At 36.9% G+C, this 22,876-nt stretch overlaps 1 protein-coding gene across 1 annotated transcript in view; it reads left to right on the plus strand.

The window, feature by feature from the left end:
- Positions 1–22,876, plus strand: part of PHLPP1 (PH domain and leucine rich repeat protein phosphatase 1) — a 214,656-nt gene that overhangs the window by 137,692 nt on the left and 54,088 nt on the right. Inside the window, exons 5-8 of the mRNA XM_008591231.1 lie at positions 12,268–12,414; positions 13,037–13,267; positions 19,207–19,409; positions 21,136–21,196. Coding sequence (XP_008589453.1) covers positions 12,268–12,414; positions 13,037–13,267; positions 19,207–19,409; positions 21,136–21,196 — 642 coding nt within the window. The remainder of the gene's footprint in view (positions 1–12,267; positions 12,415–13,036; positions 13,268–19,206; positions 19,410–21,135; positions 21,197–22,876) is intronic.

Below are 22,876 nucleotides of genomic sequence, written 5' to 3' on the forward strand. Positions count from 1 at the left end.
GTTGCTCCCGCGCCTCGCTCAGCCAGTGAGCGGGAACCGGTCTGTATGTGGGATCCGAACCCTTGGGCAGGAGAGCCGCCGCGCTTCCCAAGCGGCGCACTATCCAGTGCGCCACCGGGCCGGCCCGCAATTGTTTTTTTAAAAAGTCTGTTTTTTAAAGATATTATAATGCACAGGAATAGCAATATTACCTTAACTTTTTTTTTTTTTTTTCCTTTTTGGTCTTTTTTACTGACCGGTAACGGGATCGCAACCCTCGGTGTCGCGCCCGTACCGGGGACTGGCAATGGGATCGCAACCCTCGGTGTTGCGCCCACACCACGCTCAGCCAGTGAGCGGGAACCGGTCTCCACATGGGATCTGAACCCTCAGCGGGAGCGCCGCCGCGCTCCCAAGCAGCGCACTCTCCAGTGCACCACCGGGCCGGCCCTACCTTAACTTTTAAACACTTGACATTATATTTAATTTTTGCCTGAGTGACTTACAGTATAGGTATCATAAGGAAAGAGTTGACTTCAGTGTGTTGTCTTTGTTACTTAACTGTTTTCGGTATTTATCTTGATTGCCCTGCTTGGCTTTGAATCCTTAGAGTGCAGGATTCAGCTCTCCCTCAGAGGCCCTTACTGTTGCAAGGTGGACCATTAAATACATACTCCACAAATGAGTGAATATTGATGGGATTGTCTTTCTTCATTCAATTATGCGTTAAGTATATCCCACTTCTTTGCAAAAGATATTTGTAGAAGCTTCTAGAAAGAAGTGAGGCTGTTAATTTATCATTATGTTTCTGTATGGTAGAAGATATTGATAAGAAGACTGTGCACAGTGAGATGATTCAGAAAACATTGCATTGAAAAAGATTTGTAAGAAAGGATTTGAAGTTGAAAAAGGAGACATTAGGTTTAAAATGGGTAGGATGATATTGGACATTCTCAAAAAAAATCTGTAGGTCTGTTCACCATTATTTAAACATAACTCCCATTCTTTTGCCTCTCACCTTGCAAGAATGTGCTGCTCCTTTTACCACCTGTGAAACCTAGGCTCGACCTACTGAATCCTATCCACCCTTCAAAGTGTATTTGTTATGACTTTTGTTTCTTGAAGCTTTTGGTTATTTCCCAATTTTGTGTGACCTTTTCTTCTTCTGAATTGTCATGTTTCTTTATACATATTGTACTTATTAATTATTATATCTTTTATAATAAACATCTGTAAATTTCTAAAATTGCCATCTATAAAGTTCTTGAGGATAAAGACAGGGGCTTCTTTATTTTTGTATTCCCTCTCTCCCTGCCCCCATACTTGGCCTAGGCTTTGCTTGATGGCAAGCCCCCTTAATAAATATTTGTTGAATTGAATTGTCGGTTTTCCTACCACCAAGAATAATCAAAAGATTGTGACCACTAAACTTTCAGAAGAGAGTATCCAAGAAATGCTCTGAGCAATGGAACCATTTCATGTATTTAGCACTCAAAGTGATATTTTAAGGGGACAACAGTCATTTAGAATGATTGTTGATCAATCCAAGTACATTATATGGTACCTAGAGAATAATTTCAAGGAGCTTAGGAGTGTGCGATTGTGTTTTAGAGGCTGTGGTGTAAGTGAGTATGATGTCACCTAAAATAAAGTAAAACTTACCTTTGGGTTAAGAAGGGAGTGAATTAAAGACTTGGAGGAAAACAATGATTTGAGCTTTGATTAGATGTGAAATCTGTTTTAACTGAAAAAGAATAGGAGAACTGGAGGAGCGGGCTTTCTGAAATGGGAGAACAGTGGGAGAGCGGGAATGAAGTTAAGTTGGGTGTGCAATGATGTGGGTGTAATAGAATGAAAGTTATGAAGGAATGAGCAATGACAAAGTCATAATTATGCATGGCATTTATCAAGTACCTTTCTTCTTAGAAAACTCAAATTTCTACATTTTTAATCCCTGTGGAAAGGAAAATAAATGACCTTATAGTATTTCCTATTATGTTGTTTCAGGGATCTTGACATTCCAGAAGTACAAAGTTATTAATGTTAATTACTTATCCTTACCAAAAGTTTGCATTTCTAGGTTTTTATTGAGAGAGAGATTTTAGGTTTTGCTTTTATCAGTAATTCCTGAAAACTTCTAAAAGTGGAAATAGTGGTAATTCATTAGCATAGAGGAATAAGGAGTGGCATGCTAAAATACTTTTGCAGCTCATTTGTCAGACTCAGACTGCAGTTCTTAGAACAATTTCAGCTTCTTTGAAGATGCTCTGCTATATAACAAATGTTAAAAGCAAACAAACTGCTAACTGCTGAAGAAAGAGTATGTTCAATGTAGTAGGAAAAAATACTTAGCACAAGAACTGCTCAGGGATAGAGATAACCTTGGGAAGGAATTTCCAATACTTGAGTTTGGTGAGGCTTGCCAAATGTTTAAGGAATTTCATAGAATGTGTGGAATGTACTTTTTCAGTTTACTGTTCCCAACACTGGAAGTTCCTGTCTTATACAACTTTGCTTTCAGATTGAATTTTGATCCTCTTGGGAAGCTTTCCATTTCACACGATTCCCATTTTCCTTCCTTGAGCATTTGATCAAAGGAAAGCCTTTACATGGTGCTTGGGATTCTCAGATTGTGTAACCTTTGATTCTCTTGTTGGCTTATGCTGCCAACCTCATTTCTGGCAATAATAGCCTAATTTCTTCTTCCCTCGTGCAGCACATTTTGAAGAGGGAGCTCAAACAGAAACAAAAGATTTATTTATCAGCTAGGCTGTATAAAATTACAGTCTGCCCTATTGACTTCTTGGGATCATTTAAGATTGTTCTTTAACTTTTTTCCCACTTAAATAAAATGGAGGGGGGAGGGTGGTCTTCAAAAGCCTTGGCTTGATACCAGTTCAACTTTTGTATTCTGTCCAATCCATTCTTCTGTGGTTTTAGTTGAACTCTTTGTTGTGTTCTCTAAGCTTTAACTTAACTGCAAGAGTTTAATGCTCAGCACAGCATTTGTGGATGTTTGCTATTCTGAGTAGTTATCAACTCTTCACTCTGGGTAGCTCCTAGGGTATTGTGATATGCATGAAGTAAGAGGGCCAACAGATGCTTATTTTGTGGTTGATGGTGAAGTGGCATCATAACTTGGGACTTGGGAACATGGTTAGCATTATTACTGATGACTTCTGCAATAATTTTTTGGTTGGTAGTGTGAAAATGAAATAATGCTCCTCTTTTTCCCTTTCTCCTCTACCTCATGTCAAACAAGCACCTCTAACTTTGGAGCTCATTTTGACGACACACACACGTAGCTTTTGAGAACTAAAAAGACCCATGAGAGTTTCTGTTTTTCCCAGGTGATGATAATTTTCTAGTCACTTACCATGCTTTATGGTAATGGAGCTTTGAGTGGAAGGAGTCACATACCTGTTGCCTTTTTTACAGGTGGACTAGGATGATGATGCAAGAGCTGGCAGGATATTTGACCATGGCCTATGTAGAAGCAGGGCACATCCATTCCTCTCTGGTTTGGACTTATAATTAAACTTAGGGAAAGTCTGACTTTCCAAATAGTTGTTCTTTCCCCTAATTTTAAACTTTCTGTAGGAATGCATCCTTATCCCCCACACTGTGTTTGCGTGTGTTTCTGTGCGTCTGTGTGGGGGAGTGGGCCAAAGGAAGGGGAGATATTATGTGGTAAACAAATTTGTTCATCCTAGCATGGATTATTTCACTTAGTTCAAAGTTTTTCATAGGTCAGTACCTGTGTCTTCACCATTAAGCTGTAAGCATCTTTTACAGTCACAGGGATCCTTTCTCTTTAATAATTTGGCTTGCATCATGTTTTCCAAGTACGCCCTGCAGTTTTTGTCCTCCAAATCAATGTTTCTCAAAGTAAAATGCCTGCATCAAAATCACCTGGAGTGTTTAACTGGAAACACAAATACCTGTTTTTTCACCCCAGACCCATTGAATCAACACCTCTAGTGATGAGGCCCAGGAGTCTGCATTTTTAACAATGCATGCTAATGTTTGAGAAACAGTTCTCTCTTCCAGTCCCCACTTGCCTATTGAACTCTTCCTCATGTCCTTTAGGTAAAAGTGAGTTTTCTCTTCTGCAAGCCCTCATGATTTTTTTTTTCCAGTAGGTTTTTGTTTTCTGCTATATATTATAGCAGCTTTGTTCTCACACTATTTCAGATTCCTAGAGGTTGAAAACCATGTCTTGTTCAAGTTTGTATGCTTCAAACACCCTTTGTGCATAGTAAGAACTTTGTAAATGTTTATTGAATAAATAGTTCAATCCTAGCATCAGACTTTTATTACACCTCATAAGCTGTTAGGTGTTGGATTTTTTTTTTCTTTTTCTATTTAGCAGATATGCTTGGTTTATTCATGATGTGGAGCTTAAGCTACTTATATCAGAGCACATTTTCATGACATAATCATTCTCTCTGGCTTTGCTTATGCACACTTTCTCATTTCTTTGGTAATCTGATATCCTTGATATAGATGCTATCTGGTTTTCATTTTTATATATCCTTGTATGACTTAACTGGGATTATATCCAAGTATACTGTGTAGATTTTCTCTCCTTTGTTTTGAGAAGAGGAGTGGAAATAGTGATCCATTTTCTGCATTTTACAGAAATCTTCCTTTTGTACTTTTATTTGTCCTACTAGTGTGGTGGTTAATATTAAACATCTCTTGAATAGGATAAGTGATTAAATTGGCTAACTATGGGCAAATCTGTTGGTGAGAAAATGAAAAAATGTAGTTAATGGTAAATTGAGTTAAAGAAACCTCATAAGAGAGATTTGGTTACATTTAACATGATAACATACTTTGTCTTTTAGTTTATATAGCTGATTTATAAAAGAATCAGAAAAACACAAATTTATGTTGCTTGTGATTCATTGTTTTCATGAATTTAGTTTGTGCAGGGTTGCTGTAGTTCTAGTGACTACTCTTTCCAAATTGTGTTATGATTAGAGTGGTTTTCTATATAATGTACTTACTGGATTCATGGGAGCCACCCTTGCACACCCCTCTCCCCCCATCCTGTGGGCAGGAGCTCTGTCTTGTTTGCTGTTGTATCCACAGGGTTAACCTAGCCTAGAATCTGGCTTAAATTTCTCTTTAGGGAATGTTTTAATTTGCCTTTACAGCAACATGTCCAGTGTAATTATTGCCAACACTGCGTGTTCTCTATTTCTTTATTACTTTAGAAAAATTATGTGTCTGAGTTTTAGCTTTGATGTACCAATTCTGATTTTTAATATCTGCAGCAATTCTAAAGAAAATTTTGATGAAATCCTTTTGTGGTTTATATATATATATATATATATATTTTTTTTTTTTGGTGACTGGCTGGTATATGTAAATTTTAATTTTATCTAAGTAAAATACTCATGTGTTTATTTTTATTTTCCAGTCATATGAGAAGACAATATGCTTAACTTGCTTGTAACAAGAGTCATAAATGGTGATTAGGGTTTAGATAGAATGTTTTCTGTTTACTTTGGCTCAAGTTTTGAGAAGGCAGTTACATGCCACAGTAGCATTCATGAACTGCTGAGCCTCGCAGAAGACGATGGCTGGTGCTCACTGGGAACGAGGCTGATGGACTGGTTGGCCCTTGGAACAGAAGGGCCTACATGAGTTCATGTGGATTCATTTCAGAAGTCGTAAGGGATGGCAGGAAAAGCATTGCACCAAAAAACTAAGGAGAAATGAGAGTTCAGTTACAGGGCATTGGAGTTTGGGGGTGTGGAGAACTATGTGAGAGCCAAAAGGAGTTGAGTCATGCCTTCTTAAGGGTAGGTGTTACCCACAATTCTGAAGCAGGCCCAGTGAGTCATATGTTTCTCATGCTAGTGCAACCACTGGCAAGTCCAAGAAGAATGTGGAGCAAAAGGTAGTTTGTCTGTCTTTCATTTTTTCTGCATCTGGGAGAGAGAGCCTCATATCTTTTGCAAATTATTTTGCTTCCTTACATAACTTTTATATAGCAGATGCAGGTTGCCCTATATCATACCAGATGGAGGCAAAAATACTAAAACATGGCTGTAGTACTAAGTTCACAAGCCAATAAAACGTTGCACTAAAGGAAACAATTTGCATGGAAGATAAATTAAGAAAGTTGCTGACTGATAGTCTTTTTCTTTTGTTTACTTAACTATTGTTTCTTAAGGGCAAGTATATTCAATAGACATTTTAAAAAGTACTTTGATACTCTTCCCAAGATTGGTTCTTCTAAAGATGAAAGAGAAAAGTTACTCTGTAAAACTAATGTTCTTATTGAAGCACTTTTCCAGCTCAAAGCCACAAGGTGGGCTCTTAGGAAGAACAACATACAACTGGTTTTTATAAATTCTCTTAGAGAAAAAGAAAAGAGAAACAAAAAGTAAATGTAACTGGTTTTTACGTAGGCTTTTCTCTTTGTCTATTTTATTTGAAAAGCACTAACCTTTCTCTTTTTGTTCTCCCTTCCCCTAGTGTATGAAATTTATTTAAATTGAATGGATATTGAAAAGGATGATGTGTATTTAATGAATGCTGCTAACATAATTAGCTACCAGAAGGAAAATAAGTAGACCTCTACCTAATATTACATGTTATAATAAATGTTGGTGGAATTAAGATCCAAATATACCCCCATATGTGAACATCACATCGGAAGCGATAGCCAAATTTGAGCAAATAAAAATCAGTGTGTGGCAAAAGTTACATTAACAGAGTGGGAAAAGTTAAACAGTCTGGGAGGGAATATTTGCAGCATATAACAATATATGGCAGATAGTATTCAGGAGTGCCTACAGATTGATAAGGGGAAGATGAGAAGCCCAGTACAAAAATGGGCAAAGGATAATAAATACACGTTTCAAAGAAAGTTTGCAAACACCACTTCCCCCTTCACAGAGAGAAGCTCAACATCACTGAAAAATGTAAATTGAAATGACCTGATAACATTATTTTGTCCATCAGATTAGCAACAGTTGAAAGGATGCTAACATTAAATGCTAGTGAAGGTAACATGGGGAAAGGGACCCTCTCTTACATGGCTGATTGGGAGTGTGAGTTTCTACAATTATTATTATTATTGTAATTTTACAGTACTATTAAAATTTAAGTTGCACAACTCTTGGGCCCATTAGTTACACTTTTAGAAATATAGGTTCACAGTTCCTTATCTAATACTTTTGAAGACATTTGCGTTTCAGATTTCAGAGATTTCCAGATTATATAAATACAGTGCGCATACTGTATATTGCATAACACCTCCAACAGGGTTTGGAACAGCACGCCATAAATAAACACATTCATATTTCTAGAGGGAATAAATGAATATTCACATCAGTTCAGGTCAGCTTTTGCCAACACATGAGTCATTGAAAAATCTTTCAATTTTTGGAGGCTTTTGAATTTCAGAATTATGGATAAGGCAGTATGCACCCATAAATAGTGCAAAATAAAATCACTGATGCACAAACAGATCTGTGACCAGGGTGTTTCTTGCAGAATTGTAACAGCAAAAAAACTGGGAGTACTCCTAATGTCAATTAGTGGAGGGATGGAATAAATTATGGTACATTTGTACTATGTGTGTTATGCAGCTGTCAAAAAGATTGAATTAGGTTTTATATGCTAAGATGATTTGTTTGTATTAGATGAGAAAACAAATTGTAGAAAAAATGTATCTGGTATTGGTATAATCCCATACCAAAAAAATAGGAGATTTATCTCCTATGTATTCAGGTTTGTGTTTTATGAGGGTACTTCAAAAAGTTCATGGAAAGATTTCTATTATCTTTTCTATTGTTCCACGAACTTTTAGAAGAATCCTCCTATAAGGAGGAGAAGCTTTGGAAGGATATATACTGAACTATTGACAGTGATTATCTCAGGAAGATGGGATTTGGAAGGCAGTAGGAGAGATTGTTAACTTTTTCTTTATATGCTTCTGTAAGTTTGACTTGTTAAAATGACCATTTACTGCTTAGGTAATAAATAAAAGCTATCTTTCTCTTAAACAAAAATATGTTGATTCTTATAGAGCACTGACAGCCTGGAAGCTCTCCACTAAGGTAGAGCCTTTCTTAGCTATTAGAGATTCTGTTTTTCATAATTAATGCAAAGCAAGGGACTAAGCCCAGAGCTAGGCTTACAACTCCAGCCTTTAAGCAACTCCTTCATTACTTAATACTGCAGCCTAATAATTTCCAAAGTGTATTAGTATGTTCTCCACAGGGAAAAAACAAGTTAAACATGGGCTGTTACTGTGAAACAGAAATCCATTCACCTAGGGAATCTATTTTTAATTGACCCACTTGTGCTGAATAATAATTCAAGAAAATAATATTGATTTTTCTGTGTTAAATTCATTCAGTAAAACAAGTATGGGTATCATTTGTGACACTCATTTTAAGCGCATTTGGAATACGTTTAAAAATAGAACTACTTTCATCACATGAAAATTTCATGACTTATAGTCAAGTTTTCCAAGTATATCATATATATCCTTAGTTCCTGAAAGGAATATTACTAAAGATTTAGATGTATCTAAAACTAATTAATATTATATCTCCAAATAGTTATCATGCTATTCATTTGATTTTATTTCCTAAATATATACAAATATACATAGTTATTACCTGTAACTCAGATTCAAAAAAAAAACTTTGTACATTAATTTTTGAATGGGGATAGATTGAGTGAATAAATGCTAAAAAAAAAAAAAAAAAAAAAAAAGGGGGAAAGATTAAGTATGTCTTATGATCATGACAAAACAAGCGTAGAAGGGGAAAGTATATGAAGATTGGCAGCATAGTGTACATTTGTTTATTTCTCTCAACTTTGCTATTGTAGAATATTAGCTTTTTAATTTTCTGTCCTTGAATAAAAAATGACTCCCCTTCATTTTCTTAGGAGCATTTGCTCCCAAGTAGTTTTTTGGATGCCAGAATGAAATAAATTTATAGATTTGTGGTTGGCCTGTTTTAGAAATCTTTATATCAACCTAATAAAGTTGGGAAGTTGGGTGCATGAATTTGGTGCATTTTAACTTTTCTGATTACTTTAAGAAACTAAGCAGTGTTCTCTTTTGTTGAGTTAAATAATTTGCTTAAGAAAGTAGCTTGGAAGATTATGGCTCAAAATTTAGTAACTGAGGAAAAAACCCATTTAAAATTAAGTGTAGACAACATTTGCATGGTATTCTGTTGACTAGATTAAAAAGGGAAGCTAGACAAACACAGAGACAAAATTAATGATTGCTCTATTCCTTCAGTAGCAGCTTTTAAGGTGTGTGCTGTTCCTGCTTTGCTGTTAATTAGTTATGGCTGCGTAGTTGGAGAAAGGAAGAAAAAGAACATTAATAGATCACATCCCTAGATAGTTCAGCACATTTCGTGTCTAGGTATAGTATCAAGTTACTATACTTTTGTTTTATGATGTAAATACATTAGGAGATGTAAATGAAAGAAATGTCATTACCTTCACAGAGTAAAGATATTATTAGTTCCATTCTATCATTTTTTCCCTGTCCCCACTTTTGACCTTCTATCACCTGAAGGCTGTTCTCTTGACAAACAATCATGTATTTTGTTATATGGAACATAGGATACCTACTTTGAAAGGGACTTCAAGGTTTGTTTGTAAATACACTACAATTATAGTTTTTGTCATCAGGTGTATTTAGTTGATTATGCTTTTCTGTGACAGTTGGTATTAAAAAAAGGAAGTGTGCTTTGGAGCTTTGGAGCAAGTCAAATCTGAGTCTAAACTCACACAATGCCTATTGCTATTTGTTAAATGTAATGTAACTTCATTTTAATAATTAACTAAGATTATTCTTTATTAGGCTGTGCATAAATGTTAACTTGAATTCTTCTGAATTCTATTGTACAATAAATGAACACGAGTTATATTTCTTTCCTTAAAGCACACTGCTTGCTCTGGAAAGTGAAGTCAGTCTTCTCAGGTTGTTGGGTAGTTTAGGAGAGCTGGGCTGTACTTAAATTGGTTTGAATGTAAATATATGTAGTGTTCAAAATATATTCATTGTCCTCCATTGTCAATAATGCTACCCTTTACCCTTGTTAGGGGAACATGAGAGTGAAAAAAGTAGTGCTTTCCATATACTACTCTGAGGCCATTCTTTGACCTGTGACTTATAATTGTGAGAGATAAATAACTACTTGTGTTAAACTTTTTAATATGATGTACTAAAAGAAGAGGAAGAGAGATGAGTAGTAATGATGTTGAAAGGCAATAGATTTATAGTTGTATGCAGTGGTCACACAGAGTGTCTGAGCCTGGTTTCTCTATTGATGAGCTTGGGAAATTAAAATGACTTCAAATGCTCCTTCTATTTTTGGTTTTTGATAACCTATGAGAAATAAGGAAGATAATGTCCACTGTCTTAGTGTGTTTGGGGTGCTATAACAAAATACCTTAGACTGAGTAATTTATAAACAACATAAATTTATTGTCCACGGTTCTAGAGGCTGGCAAATCCAAGATCAAGGTGCCAGCAGGTTAGTTGTCTGGTGAGACCCACTCTCAGTTTCAAAGATGGTACTTTCTCCCTGTGTCCTCATGTGGTGAAAACAACAAGGCAGCCCCCTTCAACCTCTTTTCCCATTCAACCACTAATCCCACTCATAAGGGCAGAGCCCTCATGACCTAATCACCTCCTAAAGGTGCCCCTTCTTTATACTGTCACATTGGGTATTAAGTTTCAACATACGAATTTTGGGAGGACTAACTAACATTCAGACCACCTTAAGTAACTTTCTTTAGCCTGGGCACAGTGTGTGTATATACTTGAATAATAAGAGGTGTTTTTAAAAAATAAACCCCAAGTTTCCTGTTCTTTTAGCTTCTAAAGTATCAAATAGAATCATCCTGTGTTGTTACTAAACTGACCACCATAATTATTATAATCATCATTAAAATATTTTTTATTGATCTTAAATTCTGTGATGCTCTATTTCTCCTCTACTTATGTTGAACAGCTATGAGAAAATATCTGTAGCCTGAGTGAATATAATGGCAGAACTGAAATATTGGTTTAAAATACAATTATTTAAAATATTTTACCAAATGCATTTTTTCCCCTCAAAACCAGTCAGTTTTATTTTAGAATCTGGGTCTGTGCATGTTTCATGATTTATCTGGCTTACCTATTAACATGGTAGAGCTACAAGTCTTATATTTTGTTATGGAAGCATAGAGATTTCTTGTCTTTTCTTCCATAGTAGTTTGCTGCCAGCTTGCTCTCTCCTCCTCATTCCTTTTAAATGGAGGTAAAGTGAGGAAACGTCATTCACTCACCATGTTGATCTCTTATCTCTCATAACTTAATGTTACCTACAGCATCTGCTTCATCCAACTTAAGTCCCCGAGGAAGTGAATCTATGTGTACCTTTCTTCTATCTTTCTCTGAAAGGGTTTTGAGTCTGCGTATGCCCGTGATATGATTGCTTTCTACATCTGTAAAGAAAACGTATAACTCCAAGAAGGGCAAGGGTTAGAGTTTCCAAAACAGATGAGTTCTAACGTTGGTTGATGTGTTCTGATCAAGAACTTGGGTTCTCAGAAACAATCTATGCTTTATTTGGTGTAAACAAGTCTCTGCTGAACACTGTGTTCTTCAGTAAGAGTTTTGGGGACTGGCTGTGCTGGGAGGAATGCGAGGGGGCGGGGTGGGGAGTGTGGTGAGAAGAAGCAAAAAATTGAGGATGCTTGTAAATCAGAATAAGCTCTTAAAATTTATAGGTCTAGGGTAAGAGTGTAAATGGAGACACACATACAACATATCTGAATATTTAAGTTATAATCAAGCTGACAAACTTTAAATAAAATATGTTCTCTTTCCCTAGCTTGTCAAGTATACTTAAATAATGTCCTGGAAGCATAGATTTAAATGTATTTATTTATTTATTTTTAGTGGCTGACAGTTTCAGGGATCTGAACCTGTGATCTTGGCTAACTGAAACACTATAAAACCTTACTCCTGCAGAACTCACCTCCTCAATTATTCAACCGTATTTCAGAGTGACCAGTTTGTTTTTAAATATAATGTTTACATTTTAGGTCAAACACTGGCGTTAGTTAGAATCAGAAGATTTGCATTCCTACTCTGCTGCTCTTTTAACCACTGACGGCTCACTCAATCTCCTCAGCTGAATTTAGGAGTCGGCTAGATTATCTCTAAGGCAATGCGAAAGTTATGCAATGTTATGCATCTGTGACATTTGTCTCTTCTTTCCTTTTGTTTTATTGTAATAGGTTCACCAAGCTGAAGAGTCTTAACCTTTCCAATAATCATTTAGGGGACTTTCCATTAGCAGTCTGCAGTATTCCAACTCTGGTCGAGCTGAATGTGTCCTGCAATGCCCTGAGAACAGTCCCAGCCACCGTTGGGACTATGCACAAGTGAGTACTTTAAACCCCATTGTGGGGGTATCCATCTGAAACCCCAGGGAAGCTGCATCAGGGTTGTGGCACATGAGATTAGTTAACTCCTTATGTTGGTCCTGTAAAGCTTGGCCCCAAATCAAGAGATTAGGCACTGTGTGGTCTGTGTAGAGTTCATTTGTTAGAGTTTATACTCTTGAGCATCATGTGAAAAATTAAAATATCCTTGTTTAGAACTGAAGATCCCTATGGAATGAGTCTCAGCATGGGGGAGGGGGTAGGTTACTTTCTCATTTTCTGAGTTATGTTGAATTCTAAGACTTAGAAATTAATTTTAGAAGATAATCAGGAAAGACAGGTATTGGGGCTGGTCACACTGCAGTTAGCTCACTTCGTTCCCATTTGTGCCTACCGAAGTTGGGAAAATTGGTCACAATTTTTGCTTTCAATAAAAGACTAAGATGCTTATCTCTGATCTCTCCTCTCTGGTCCGTTGTTGTCTCAGGGCCTACCCTTAGGCATTTTGCAAGGAGTAGTACATTTTCTAGTAATACTCTCTATACTTCTGGCACTTGTATGTTGATTATAAAGATATAAAATTTGTATATGCTCTTTATAAATCTTATGTTTTCTTTAATAGTTTGCAAACATTTTTGTTGGATGGAAACTTTCTCGAGTCCCTTCCTGCTGAGTTGGAGAACATGCATCAGCTTAGTTATCTCGGTCTTTCTTTCAATGAGTTCACTCACATTCCAGAGGTATTGGAAAAATTGACTGCTGTGGATAAACTTTGTATGTCTGGAAACTGTATGGAGACCCTTAGGCTACAGGCTTTAAGAAGAATGCCTCATATTAAACATGTGGATCTAAGGTAACCATTTTTGGGAAATATATCTCATTTGAATGGTTGGCTTATATATGGGGAGTAGGTTGTAGCTCTTTTGGTGAGATTAGCCAAGGCAAACAGCTGGTTAGTTAAACTAGGGCCCATTTTTCTATTTCCACCCAGAGGGAAAAATAATGATTGATAGTAGGGTTTGCTGTTCTTGAAACTTATTTTAAAAAATTCTCATTGATGAGTGCCTTGAAGGTCTTACTTTGTTTTGCAAATTTGAACTCAGTTTTAATTTGCATGAATAGATAGGGCCATTGAGTCAGAAAGCATTTAGAGTGAACAAAAATTATATCATTGAGAGCAAAGTGGATATTTTTCTTTCTTAATCCTTCTTTTCCATGGCTTACTGAGTCACTTGACATCATTGAGCATCTCAATTTTTTTTTTTCTTCGTCGGCTTCCTTAATATAATGTATCCATTGTTAGGCTTATTTACTTATTTAATTTCCTCTCTTTCCATCCAAGTGACTCTGTCCTTAATTTACCATTTTTTACAAAAATATAAAACTTATAATCTCCTATCTGACCAAATTTTGGCTAGAACTTACACTCTTCTTGCAAAACCAGGGAACCTACATTTTGAATCCTGATCACACTAAACTCCAGTTGGAAACCACAATCCTTGTAACATGGTAGATGCTCAGTAATCATCCTTTAGTGGAATTCAGTTTTAGTTTCTAATGCACAGAGAACCAGTACACAAGGAGGAAGCTGTTCTAAATTTCTTTTCTTTTTTTAAAGGAAAAGCCAGAACCCTGTCATGGGCTTGAGTTACTACAAAGCAACATATAGGGTTAGGCCCCAGTTTGGTACTTTTTAACCAAACTAATTTCCTCTTTAGGCAGAGGATGATAATCACATACTAGCCATGTTAAATCTTGGGCAAGATATTTGATAATCTCTGTGCCTTTGTGTTCTCATTTGTAAGTTATCTTTAATAACAGAACCTAATTCACAGAGTGGTGGAGAGAATTGAGTTAACACTTGCTAGGAGTGCTAGGCAATTTATGTTTCGTTATTCTTACCTGATTGAGGCCTCCTCTCCACTCATGAAACCTTCTCAGCTGTTCTTGGCATCTTTACACTTCTCTTGTTCAAAGTGGATCTGTCCTTGCTTCATTACCCACTTTGCTCTCTGTTGGTAACCCCGGACCCTTACTCAGGCTTGTTCAGTTTCATCAGTATAAAGCAGCATCATCATTTGCTCCTTTCTTCTCCATTCATGTGGTTTGGCCCAGCAAACGCATACATTCCAGTCTCACCAAGAGTTGGTTGGCTTCACCTTTCCTCAAACTAAAGGAATCAGGTCTGTTCCATCTGGAGAAGGGCAATTTGGAGATCTAGAATTCTTAATTTGAAGAGTAGAGATAGTTATAATTTATCTGACTTCAAGAACTTTTGAGAATGTGACAGGATAGGGAATTTAACACTTTGTCTTGCTTTCTTTCCAGATTTTTAATATTACTTGCCTCTCTGTCGCTTGAATTTAAAAAACCCTCATATTCCAGAATTTAGACCCTTTTTCATTTAGCCATCCAGGGGCTTAACTTTGGTAGAGCCAAGGATAATGAGATGCTTTCTGAGTTAACTTGTATACATAAGAAGACATCATTTTTCTTGATCTGAATTAGCTTACAAATTAGATCAATCTTATCTAGAAGTAATACTTCTAAGTAAGAGCTTTATAGATTCTTTAGATTTCTAGTTGTAACTTGATTCTTTCTAGATGACATCAGCTACGAGATATTTAAGTCCCAGTCTAGATATTGGACACTCTGTAAATGTTGAATGACTATGAGTAGAAAACTGCTTCCTCTAGGCCTCCACACTGAGGAGAGAAAAATCTGATCAGATTGCTTATAGTTCTGCCTTAGTAATTTAAATGGAAGCTAGTAGAGTAATTTAAGGGGAGTTTCACTTAGTTTCTGTAAGTAAAGGGCTAATTTTTTTGTTTTTCATTCTTTCACACGAAAATATTGCATCAGCTTATGTGATCATTTTTCTTTTTATTTTATTCTTTTCCTTACATTGACGTCCTTTGAGTTTGATAATATTTCTTCTGTGGCATCATTAATAATTCCTCCTCCTCCTCTCCTCTCTGTCCCCAGTGTGGCTGTTACTCACATCTCTCCTCAGTCGCTCCTCTTTCTATCCATGTTTTCTGCCCTGGTGCTTGCAGGTACTCCTTGGGCTTCCTTTTTTACCTTTCGACTCAATGTTAATCATTTCCCAATCTTTCTCTAACCCTTCTTTCTTTTCTTGGGACTAATTTTACTTCAGCGGACTGTTGGGTAATTTATCCTTGGTTTCCCCTGTTGACTCATTTAACCAAGTACATGTGAAACAGTCCCAGTTTCTTTACTCAACCAGTTCTTTCCCTGGATTCCTGTTTCTGTTGGTTATCCAGACATACTACTCTCGGTTCTATTTCTGGTCTACCACGAGATTCTGTCCCTTCTTCTTTCACACTAGTTTTTCTCTTTCATCCATCCCTTTTCCTTCTCCCTGCTACTGTTTTCTCCTAGCTGAGCCATTTACTTCGATTGTGCAGTCTCTCAAGTAAGCATAGTCTTGCTCCGAGCCTTCTTCAGTTCTCTAGTTCAAGATGTTCAAGCTCTCATACCTGGTTTCAAACCACTAGCCTTTGAGTCCCTTGAGGATGAGGCTTTATCTCAGAGCTGCTCAGGTGTGGTCCTCCAACCTGGGCTGGCAAGCCAGCTATTTGCTACTTTTCCACAATGAGATAGGTACAGAAATTCAGACTAATATTTCAGAAACATATAGTGATTTGACATTGCCACAATATCCAAGTGCTTTAGAGTAGACTTATCTGTTTGTACAGGGAATCAACTAACTTAGGTGTTGTTAAACTTGTGCACGGAGTCACGTGTGGTGTGAGCTGTGTTATTGGTCATGCACAGTAGGACTGTCCACCAGACTGTGATGAATTAGAAGTTTAGAAAATAGGTCCTTCACCAGAAATAATTTAAGCACTGCTTTTATTTATCCATGATCCCCCAATGTTAGTACTTACTAGGTACAGTCCTTGGTAAATACTAATTGGCTGACCCACCTGTCTAGCTGTATTTTCTCTACTTTTGCTTACCCTGCACTCCTGAGGAACCCCTGCTCTCAGGTATGAAACTGATGCCAGGGTGGTCTTCTCTTCTGCTGCTTCCTCATAGACTGCTTTTCTTCTCCCATTTACATCTGTTAAATTCTGCCTACCCTTGTGATTCTGATGAGATGTTTTCTTTTCCACAGCATCTTTTGTCACTGTTCTTTATATTTTATGCGTCATTTATGGCACTTATCACGTACTTGTGATCCTTACATTTTATATTTCAAAACATATCTGACTCTCTTCACTAAATTATGAAATCTATTGATAGACACCTTGTTTTATTCATCTCCGATCACCGCAAAGCCTTAGGTCTTTGCTGTCATCATCATTAACATAGCCCTTCACAGTTTACAAAGTATCAGCACACTTACTATTTATTTGATCTTTGCAACTGCTTTGTAGAACAAGGAAGGTGTTGCCCTCATTTCACAGATAAGAATTAGACTCAGAGATGTTAGGTGACTTGCTCAAGGTCGTATATGCAAAGTGTTGAATAGCAAGCTGGGGCTAGAACATAATGCTCCTTCACAGTGCCCTTCTACACATAAGAACTGCTCAGTGAATACTTACGAGATAGATACAATGGCTGTATTAGCTGAGGGGGTTATTGGAAGAGAATTTTAACCACTTTAAAAAGTTCAGCCTAGTGCAACATAGTAACTATAGTTAACAATGTACTGTGTTCTTGAAAAATGCTAAGAGTGTGGATGGAAAGTGTTCTCACCACATTATGTGAGGTAATGCATATGTTTTTTTTTTTTTTTTTTTTTCTTTTTTCCGTGTCCGGCAACGGATCGCAACCCTCAGTGTTGCCCCCGTACCGGACCAGGGACCGGCAACGGGATTGCAAACCTCGGCGTTGCTCCCGCGCCTCGCTCAGCCAGTGAGCGGGAACCGGTCTGTATGTGGGATCCGAACCCTCGGGTGGGAGCACCGCCGCGCTTCCCAAGCGGCGCACTATCCAGTGCGCCACCGGGCCGGCCCGGTAATGCATATGTTAATTAGCTAGATTCAACCGTCCCACAATGTATGTATACTTCAAAACATGTTTACATGGTAAATACATACAATTTTATCTGTCAGTTACAATATTCTCAATAGAACTTGATGTTCGAATCATGGTAAGAGTTGGCAATTTAATCTAAATGTTAACCTTCCTTTTGTTATAGATTTTCTTTCGTTTCTTCATTAAACCAATACTTTTGTTATTTTAGTATTAATACAATGAATTGGTGTGTGTGGCTATTTCAAATGAAGATGATAATGCCATTATGAAGGTTTTTTAAAGTGTAGATTGGGGAGAACATGGAACATTTTAAAAAATTTCTACAGTCTGTTGTATCTAAGGGTGAGATTTTTTGTTGTCATTGTCATTTTTTTGGCAGCTGGCCAGTAATAGGGATTGAACCGTGGATCTTGGTGTTATCAGCTCTATGCCCTAACCTACTCAGCTAACTGGCCAGCCTTAAGATTTTTTTTTTCATTCTGCATACACATTCTAGTAAGATACCTAGTGAACATTTGGAAATGGCAAATTGCTGGGTAGAGGCCAGTTTTTAAATCTTACAACCTGGAATAAAGAAAGAGAAGGAACCAGCAACACATCCTCTTAGGGGCATTTGAAGAGGCCATCTGCTGTGCTTGCATGTTGATGAATCTTGTCTTTTTCTGTCACTCTTCCGTGTGTTTCAAAGGCTTTATGATCGTTCTTAATAATTCAGTCATTTTATTTTACTTTTTGAAAGGGCAGAAATTCGCTGTGGGGAACTTTGGGTTTTTTCTGATCTCCAGCCTTAATATTAATGCTATTCTAATCAACTACATGACCTCAGCCCTTTGTTAGCATTGTAATGAAAAATAGAGGGTTTTTGTTGTTGTTGTGTTGTTTTAAAGGAGTTAGGCATAGCCTTGCAAACTGGGAATTGAGATTTTTGTCTATTTTTCTTCCCTTTGAAGCTAAATAAATCTTTGTTATATTGGTTCCTACTTACTTATTTACCTTCTGGCTGCTCATCCACAGCAACTTCAGTCGGTTCACTAACCAGTTCTCATGGCTAGAGATTCTGCCAGTTTTCCACTGTGCCTTGCTCCATCCTAGAGTTGTTGATTTCCATTGTTGTCCTTCACTCTCTGATTTCTCACTGAGCCCTAAATGCCAGATTTCAGTATTTTCTGCACTTTGCTTTTTCAAGTAATATTTTATAGATAGAGATAGCTTTGATAGTCAGTCCTGGTCCTGCACAGTTGAGAATCTGTGTACTTAGAATCCCATCTCTGGAGCTCCCATTCATTATGCGACTCCATTTGTTATTGTTTTTCTGGATGAGATGACTGCTCATCTACCTACCTGCTCACTCATCCCCTCTCCTTCCCTATGCAGTTGTAATGTGCTTAATGGGTTGTTCTTGATTTTGTTTCTTATGTTTTTTCTAGTATGATAACAGTTTCACAACCTGATTCTTTGGCAAGAAATGCTAAAGTGGATTTTTTTCCTTTTGAAATGAATTAAAGTAGTCAATATGCTTGTGCCTCTCCAAGCCTTAGTGGTCTAACTTGTGTTTCAAAATAAACATTTTAAAATATACAGCGATGGTTGAGACCTTGTGGAATTGTAGCTAAAAATAGCCAGAGAATCTGGCCAGTTAAGCAAGGCCAGATGAGATTAAAGAAATCATGGAGAGCTATAATGCAGTGAGACTTAAGTCCTTTCTCCTTACCCTACCATATTAGGGTGTGGTCATTGATTTATAATATTGCAGTTAATTGTAGTCTTTGTCTCTTTCCTCTCAAGATTGAACATGATTAGGAAGCTAATAGCAGATGAAGAGGACTTTCTGCGGCATGTCACTCAGCTTGACCTACGAGACAATAAACTTGGTGATCTAGATGTTATGATTTTCAACAACATTGAAGTTTTACACTGTGAAAGGAATCAATTGGTGACATTAAACATCTGTGGCTATTTCCTAAAAGCTCTCTATGCTTCTTCTAATGGTATGTAACATAGACCACATGAGAGTTTCTCTCTTTTGGTTCAAAGAATTTACACAGTGCTATTATCTCTGCCTCTTTCTTTTTTCTCCCCTCATTAGTCTGTAAAATAAGTGTCAAATTTTGCTAAACGTCATAAAAGAAGAATGCTGGCTTGGTATTTAAAGGAATCAAAAGGAAGATTTTATTGTTCCTAATTTGCTTTTTTTGCATATTGTGATATTTAGATAGGTTACTCCCACTTTTGATTTGTTTATTCTGTTTAGTGGGGGGAGAAATGATCTGTTTTTGGGATTACCTTGCTAAGATAGTAAATCTGGAACTTGATTTGATATTGGAGAGTGAAAGGAAGACTTCATTCAGGATCTCCAGTTTCATGTTCCACTAACATAGGAACTTACATTAAGGTAAAACTGAATTGTATACTCACGGGAATTTAATATAATTTTGTTCTGAGAATTTGAAATTCATGACAGGTCTGAAAAAGAAAAGGTCATATGGGTACATGTTTGCTGAAGTGAAGATCTAAATCTCCTATAATCAGCAAATAACAAAAACAAGTATTTACTACTGCCAAGTTGAACAAATGTTTATCAGGTACTTGTTTTATGCATGGTATATAGCTCATGAGTTCTGAAGGATAAGGGAGAAATGAGCCAAACCTCAAATAGGGACAGGTCCTAGTATAGTCAGTTTGACTGAGCACTGAAGGGTTATAGGATTTGGATAGCAAAGGGCAATGATGTGGCAGGAAAGAATCTGAGTGTGGCTTGTTTGGCAGTTGGGAGAAGACAGGGAACTCTGAACTTATAGATTCTGAACTCAAAGAAGTAACTAAGGAGTGAATGGCTTGGAGTCAAGTGGGGAAACATAGAACTTAGTACAGTAAGCTACAGGGAACCAGTAGAGATTCTTAAGTGGAGGAGACATGATGGAAGTGATGCTTTAAGACTGTTAATGTGAAAGTAGTGTACAGGGAGTGTTTATGGGAGAAGCGTACAGGGTACAGTTATGGGAGAAGAGTGAGGTGATCCACCACTCAGCTAACCCAGGTTATTGTCATGGGCTTCATGTGAACTAAAGGGAACTTCTAGTTAGGACTACAGATATTAATTTGAGACTCATCTGCTCAAACATGGTACCTGAAACCATGGAAGTAAGATAACTAGAAGAGAAGAGAGAGCTGATACCAAAAGTTGACTTAAAATCTACCCCATAGTTGGGCCCAGAGTGGGCAATCAGATAGAGCTTTTTTGATGAACAGTGGTGTCACATTTCATAAAGTTTAGCGGAAGAGTTTTCAGATTTGAGTAGATTTGAGTAGTCATTTTAGACCCTCCAGAATGCTGTTTCAGTAGAGTGATGATGGCCAAAGACAAGATGCATTTGGTTTTATGGAAGGAACCCTGACAGTTAAAAAGATGTATTTGTTTGGTTAATCTTCCAGATATAATTTAGCATGCGTAACAAGAGGAGAATGACGGTAAATGGATAGGACAGAGGTAGGAAAGCAGAAAGAGTGATTTATTTCAATCTCTGAATAAGATCTTGTGATTAAATTAGAAGTTCTTTTTACTTTTCTGTGGCTTCAAAGTTGAACAAATGGATGTATTGTACTTCCTAAACTAAACAAACAATAGAGAATAAAGCACAGTAACGATATTCTACATACAAAAAGAGTCTCTGTGTCACTTGAATAGTAGTGTTTTTGTATTTTTTTCCCTGCTAGAACTTGTTCAACTTGATGTTTACCCAGTTCCGAATTATCTGTCCTACATGGATGTTTCAAGGTAAGAAGTCAAATCTTAGAACACTCTAAAGTTTACTTGAAAATTTACATAATTCTAGTGTAACTTATGAATAAGCATTTCTTTTATATTTTGAAGGTAAATAATAAAAATTAAATTTGTTTTTTTTACTTATCCTCTAAAAAATGTTTATAAATATCTATTGATTAAAACACTGCATTTGTGCGCTGTGATTCAAACCAGAAGCATCAAGGTGTCCATGTGTACAAAATTTGAATGCCAGGTTTGGGCTTGAAAGATTAGTGAGTTGAGTGTAATTTTGATGGTCCAGTAGCTATTTAATTATATTAACCATGTGTTCATGTCTTTCCCTGAAATTGTTAGCTTCACTTTTAAAAAAAAGTGCTGTATTTCTTTTGATCCTTCTTTGTTATTTTGTATATATATATATCTCCTTAGAAAATAGTGACTGTATTAGTCCATTTATGTTGCTTATAACAGAATACCTGAAACTGGATAATTTTTAAGGAAATGAAATTTATTTCTTACAGTTCAGAGGCTGGGAAATCCAAAATCCAGGGAACACATCTGGTGAGGGCTTTTTTTGGTGGTGACTCTCCACAGCAGCACAGGGTGTCTGTCACATGGAGAGTGTGCTGAGCAAGAGTGAGCTAAGCTTCTCACTCATTTATAAAGCCACGATAACCATGCCCGTGACCACCCAATAAACCATCAATGGATTAATCCATTCACAAGGGTACGGTCTTTACAATCTAATCACCTCTTAAAGGCCATACCTTTCAGTTACCATAATAGGAATTCCCTTTATAAAGCCACGATAACCATGCCCGTGACCACCCAATAAACCATCAATGGATTAATCCATTCACAAGGGTACAGTCTTTACAATCTAATCACCTCTTAAAGGCCATACCTTTCAGTTACCATAATAGGAATTCCCACCGTCTTAACACTGTTACAATGGAGATTAAAAGTTTCCAACACAGCGGGGCCGGCCCGGTGGTGCACTCGGTAGAGTGCGGTGCTTGGGAGCGCGGCGGCGCTCCTGCCGAGGGTTCAGATCCCATATAGAGACCGGTCCGCTCACTGGTTGAGCATGGTGCAGGCGTGACACCGAGGGTTGCGATCCCGTTGCTGGTCACTAAAAAAGACAAAAAGGGGGAAAAAAAAAAAGTTTCCAACATAGGAATTCTTGGGGGAGATATTTGATCCACTGCAGTGACTAAACCTACCAAAATAGGAATTCTGTACAACCTGCTCATTTTTATTAGCTCCTTTTCAAGTAGGCTGACCGTCTTACCTTTTATGCAAATTAGCTTCTGCAGTATGTCATTTATTTTGGTTCCCACAAATAGGTAGCAGACTTTTTAAGGGCACAAAGGTGTGACTTTGTCTATAGGATGTATTTATGCAAATTAAATTTTAAAAATTTTACACACTAAAATTGAAACTGGTTTTAAAGGTAATTTCAAAGGAAATATACAAAATTTTCTAAACACCTGAGCGTCTGGTCCTTTCTAGGTGACAACTGTTAAGTAACTTCAGTGTGTGAATTCTGATATATTTGTTAACAGTCATCATACTTTGTAATTACAACTACTGTGATTTGTCATGTATAGAATTTTGCCTTTCATCATGAAAGTACACAGACTTAGCTATTTTAATAATATACTATAAGTAATAATATTAATATAAGTATTA

This window comes from Galeopterus variegatus, unplaced genomic scaffold, assembly GCF_000696425.1.
Source record: "Galeopterus variegatus unplaced genomic scaffold, G_variegatus-3.0.2 Scaffold146, whole genome shotgun sequence".
NCBI lineage: Eukaryota > Metazoa > Chordata > Mammalia > Dermoptera > Cynocephalidae > Galeopterus > Galeopterus variegatus.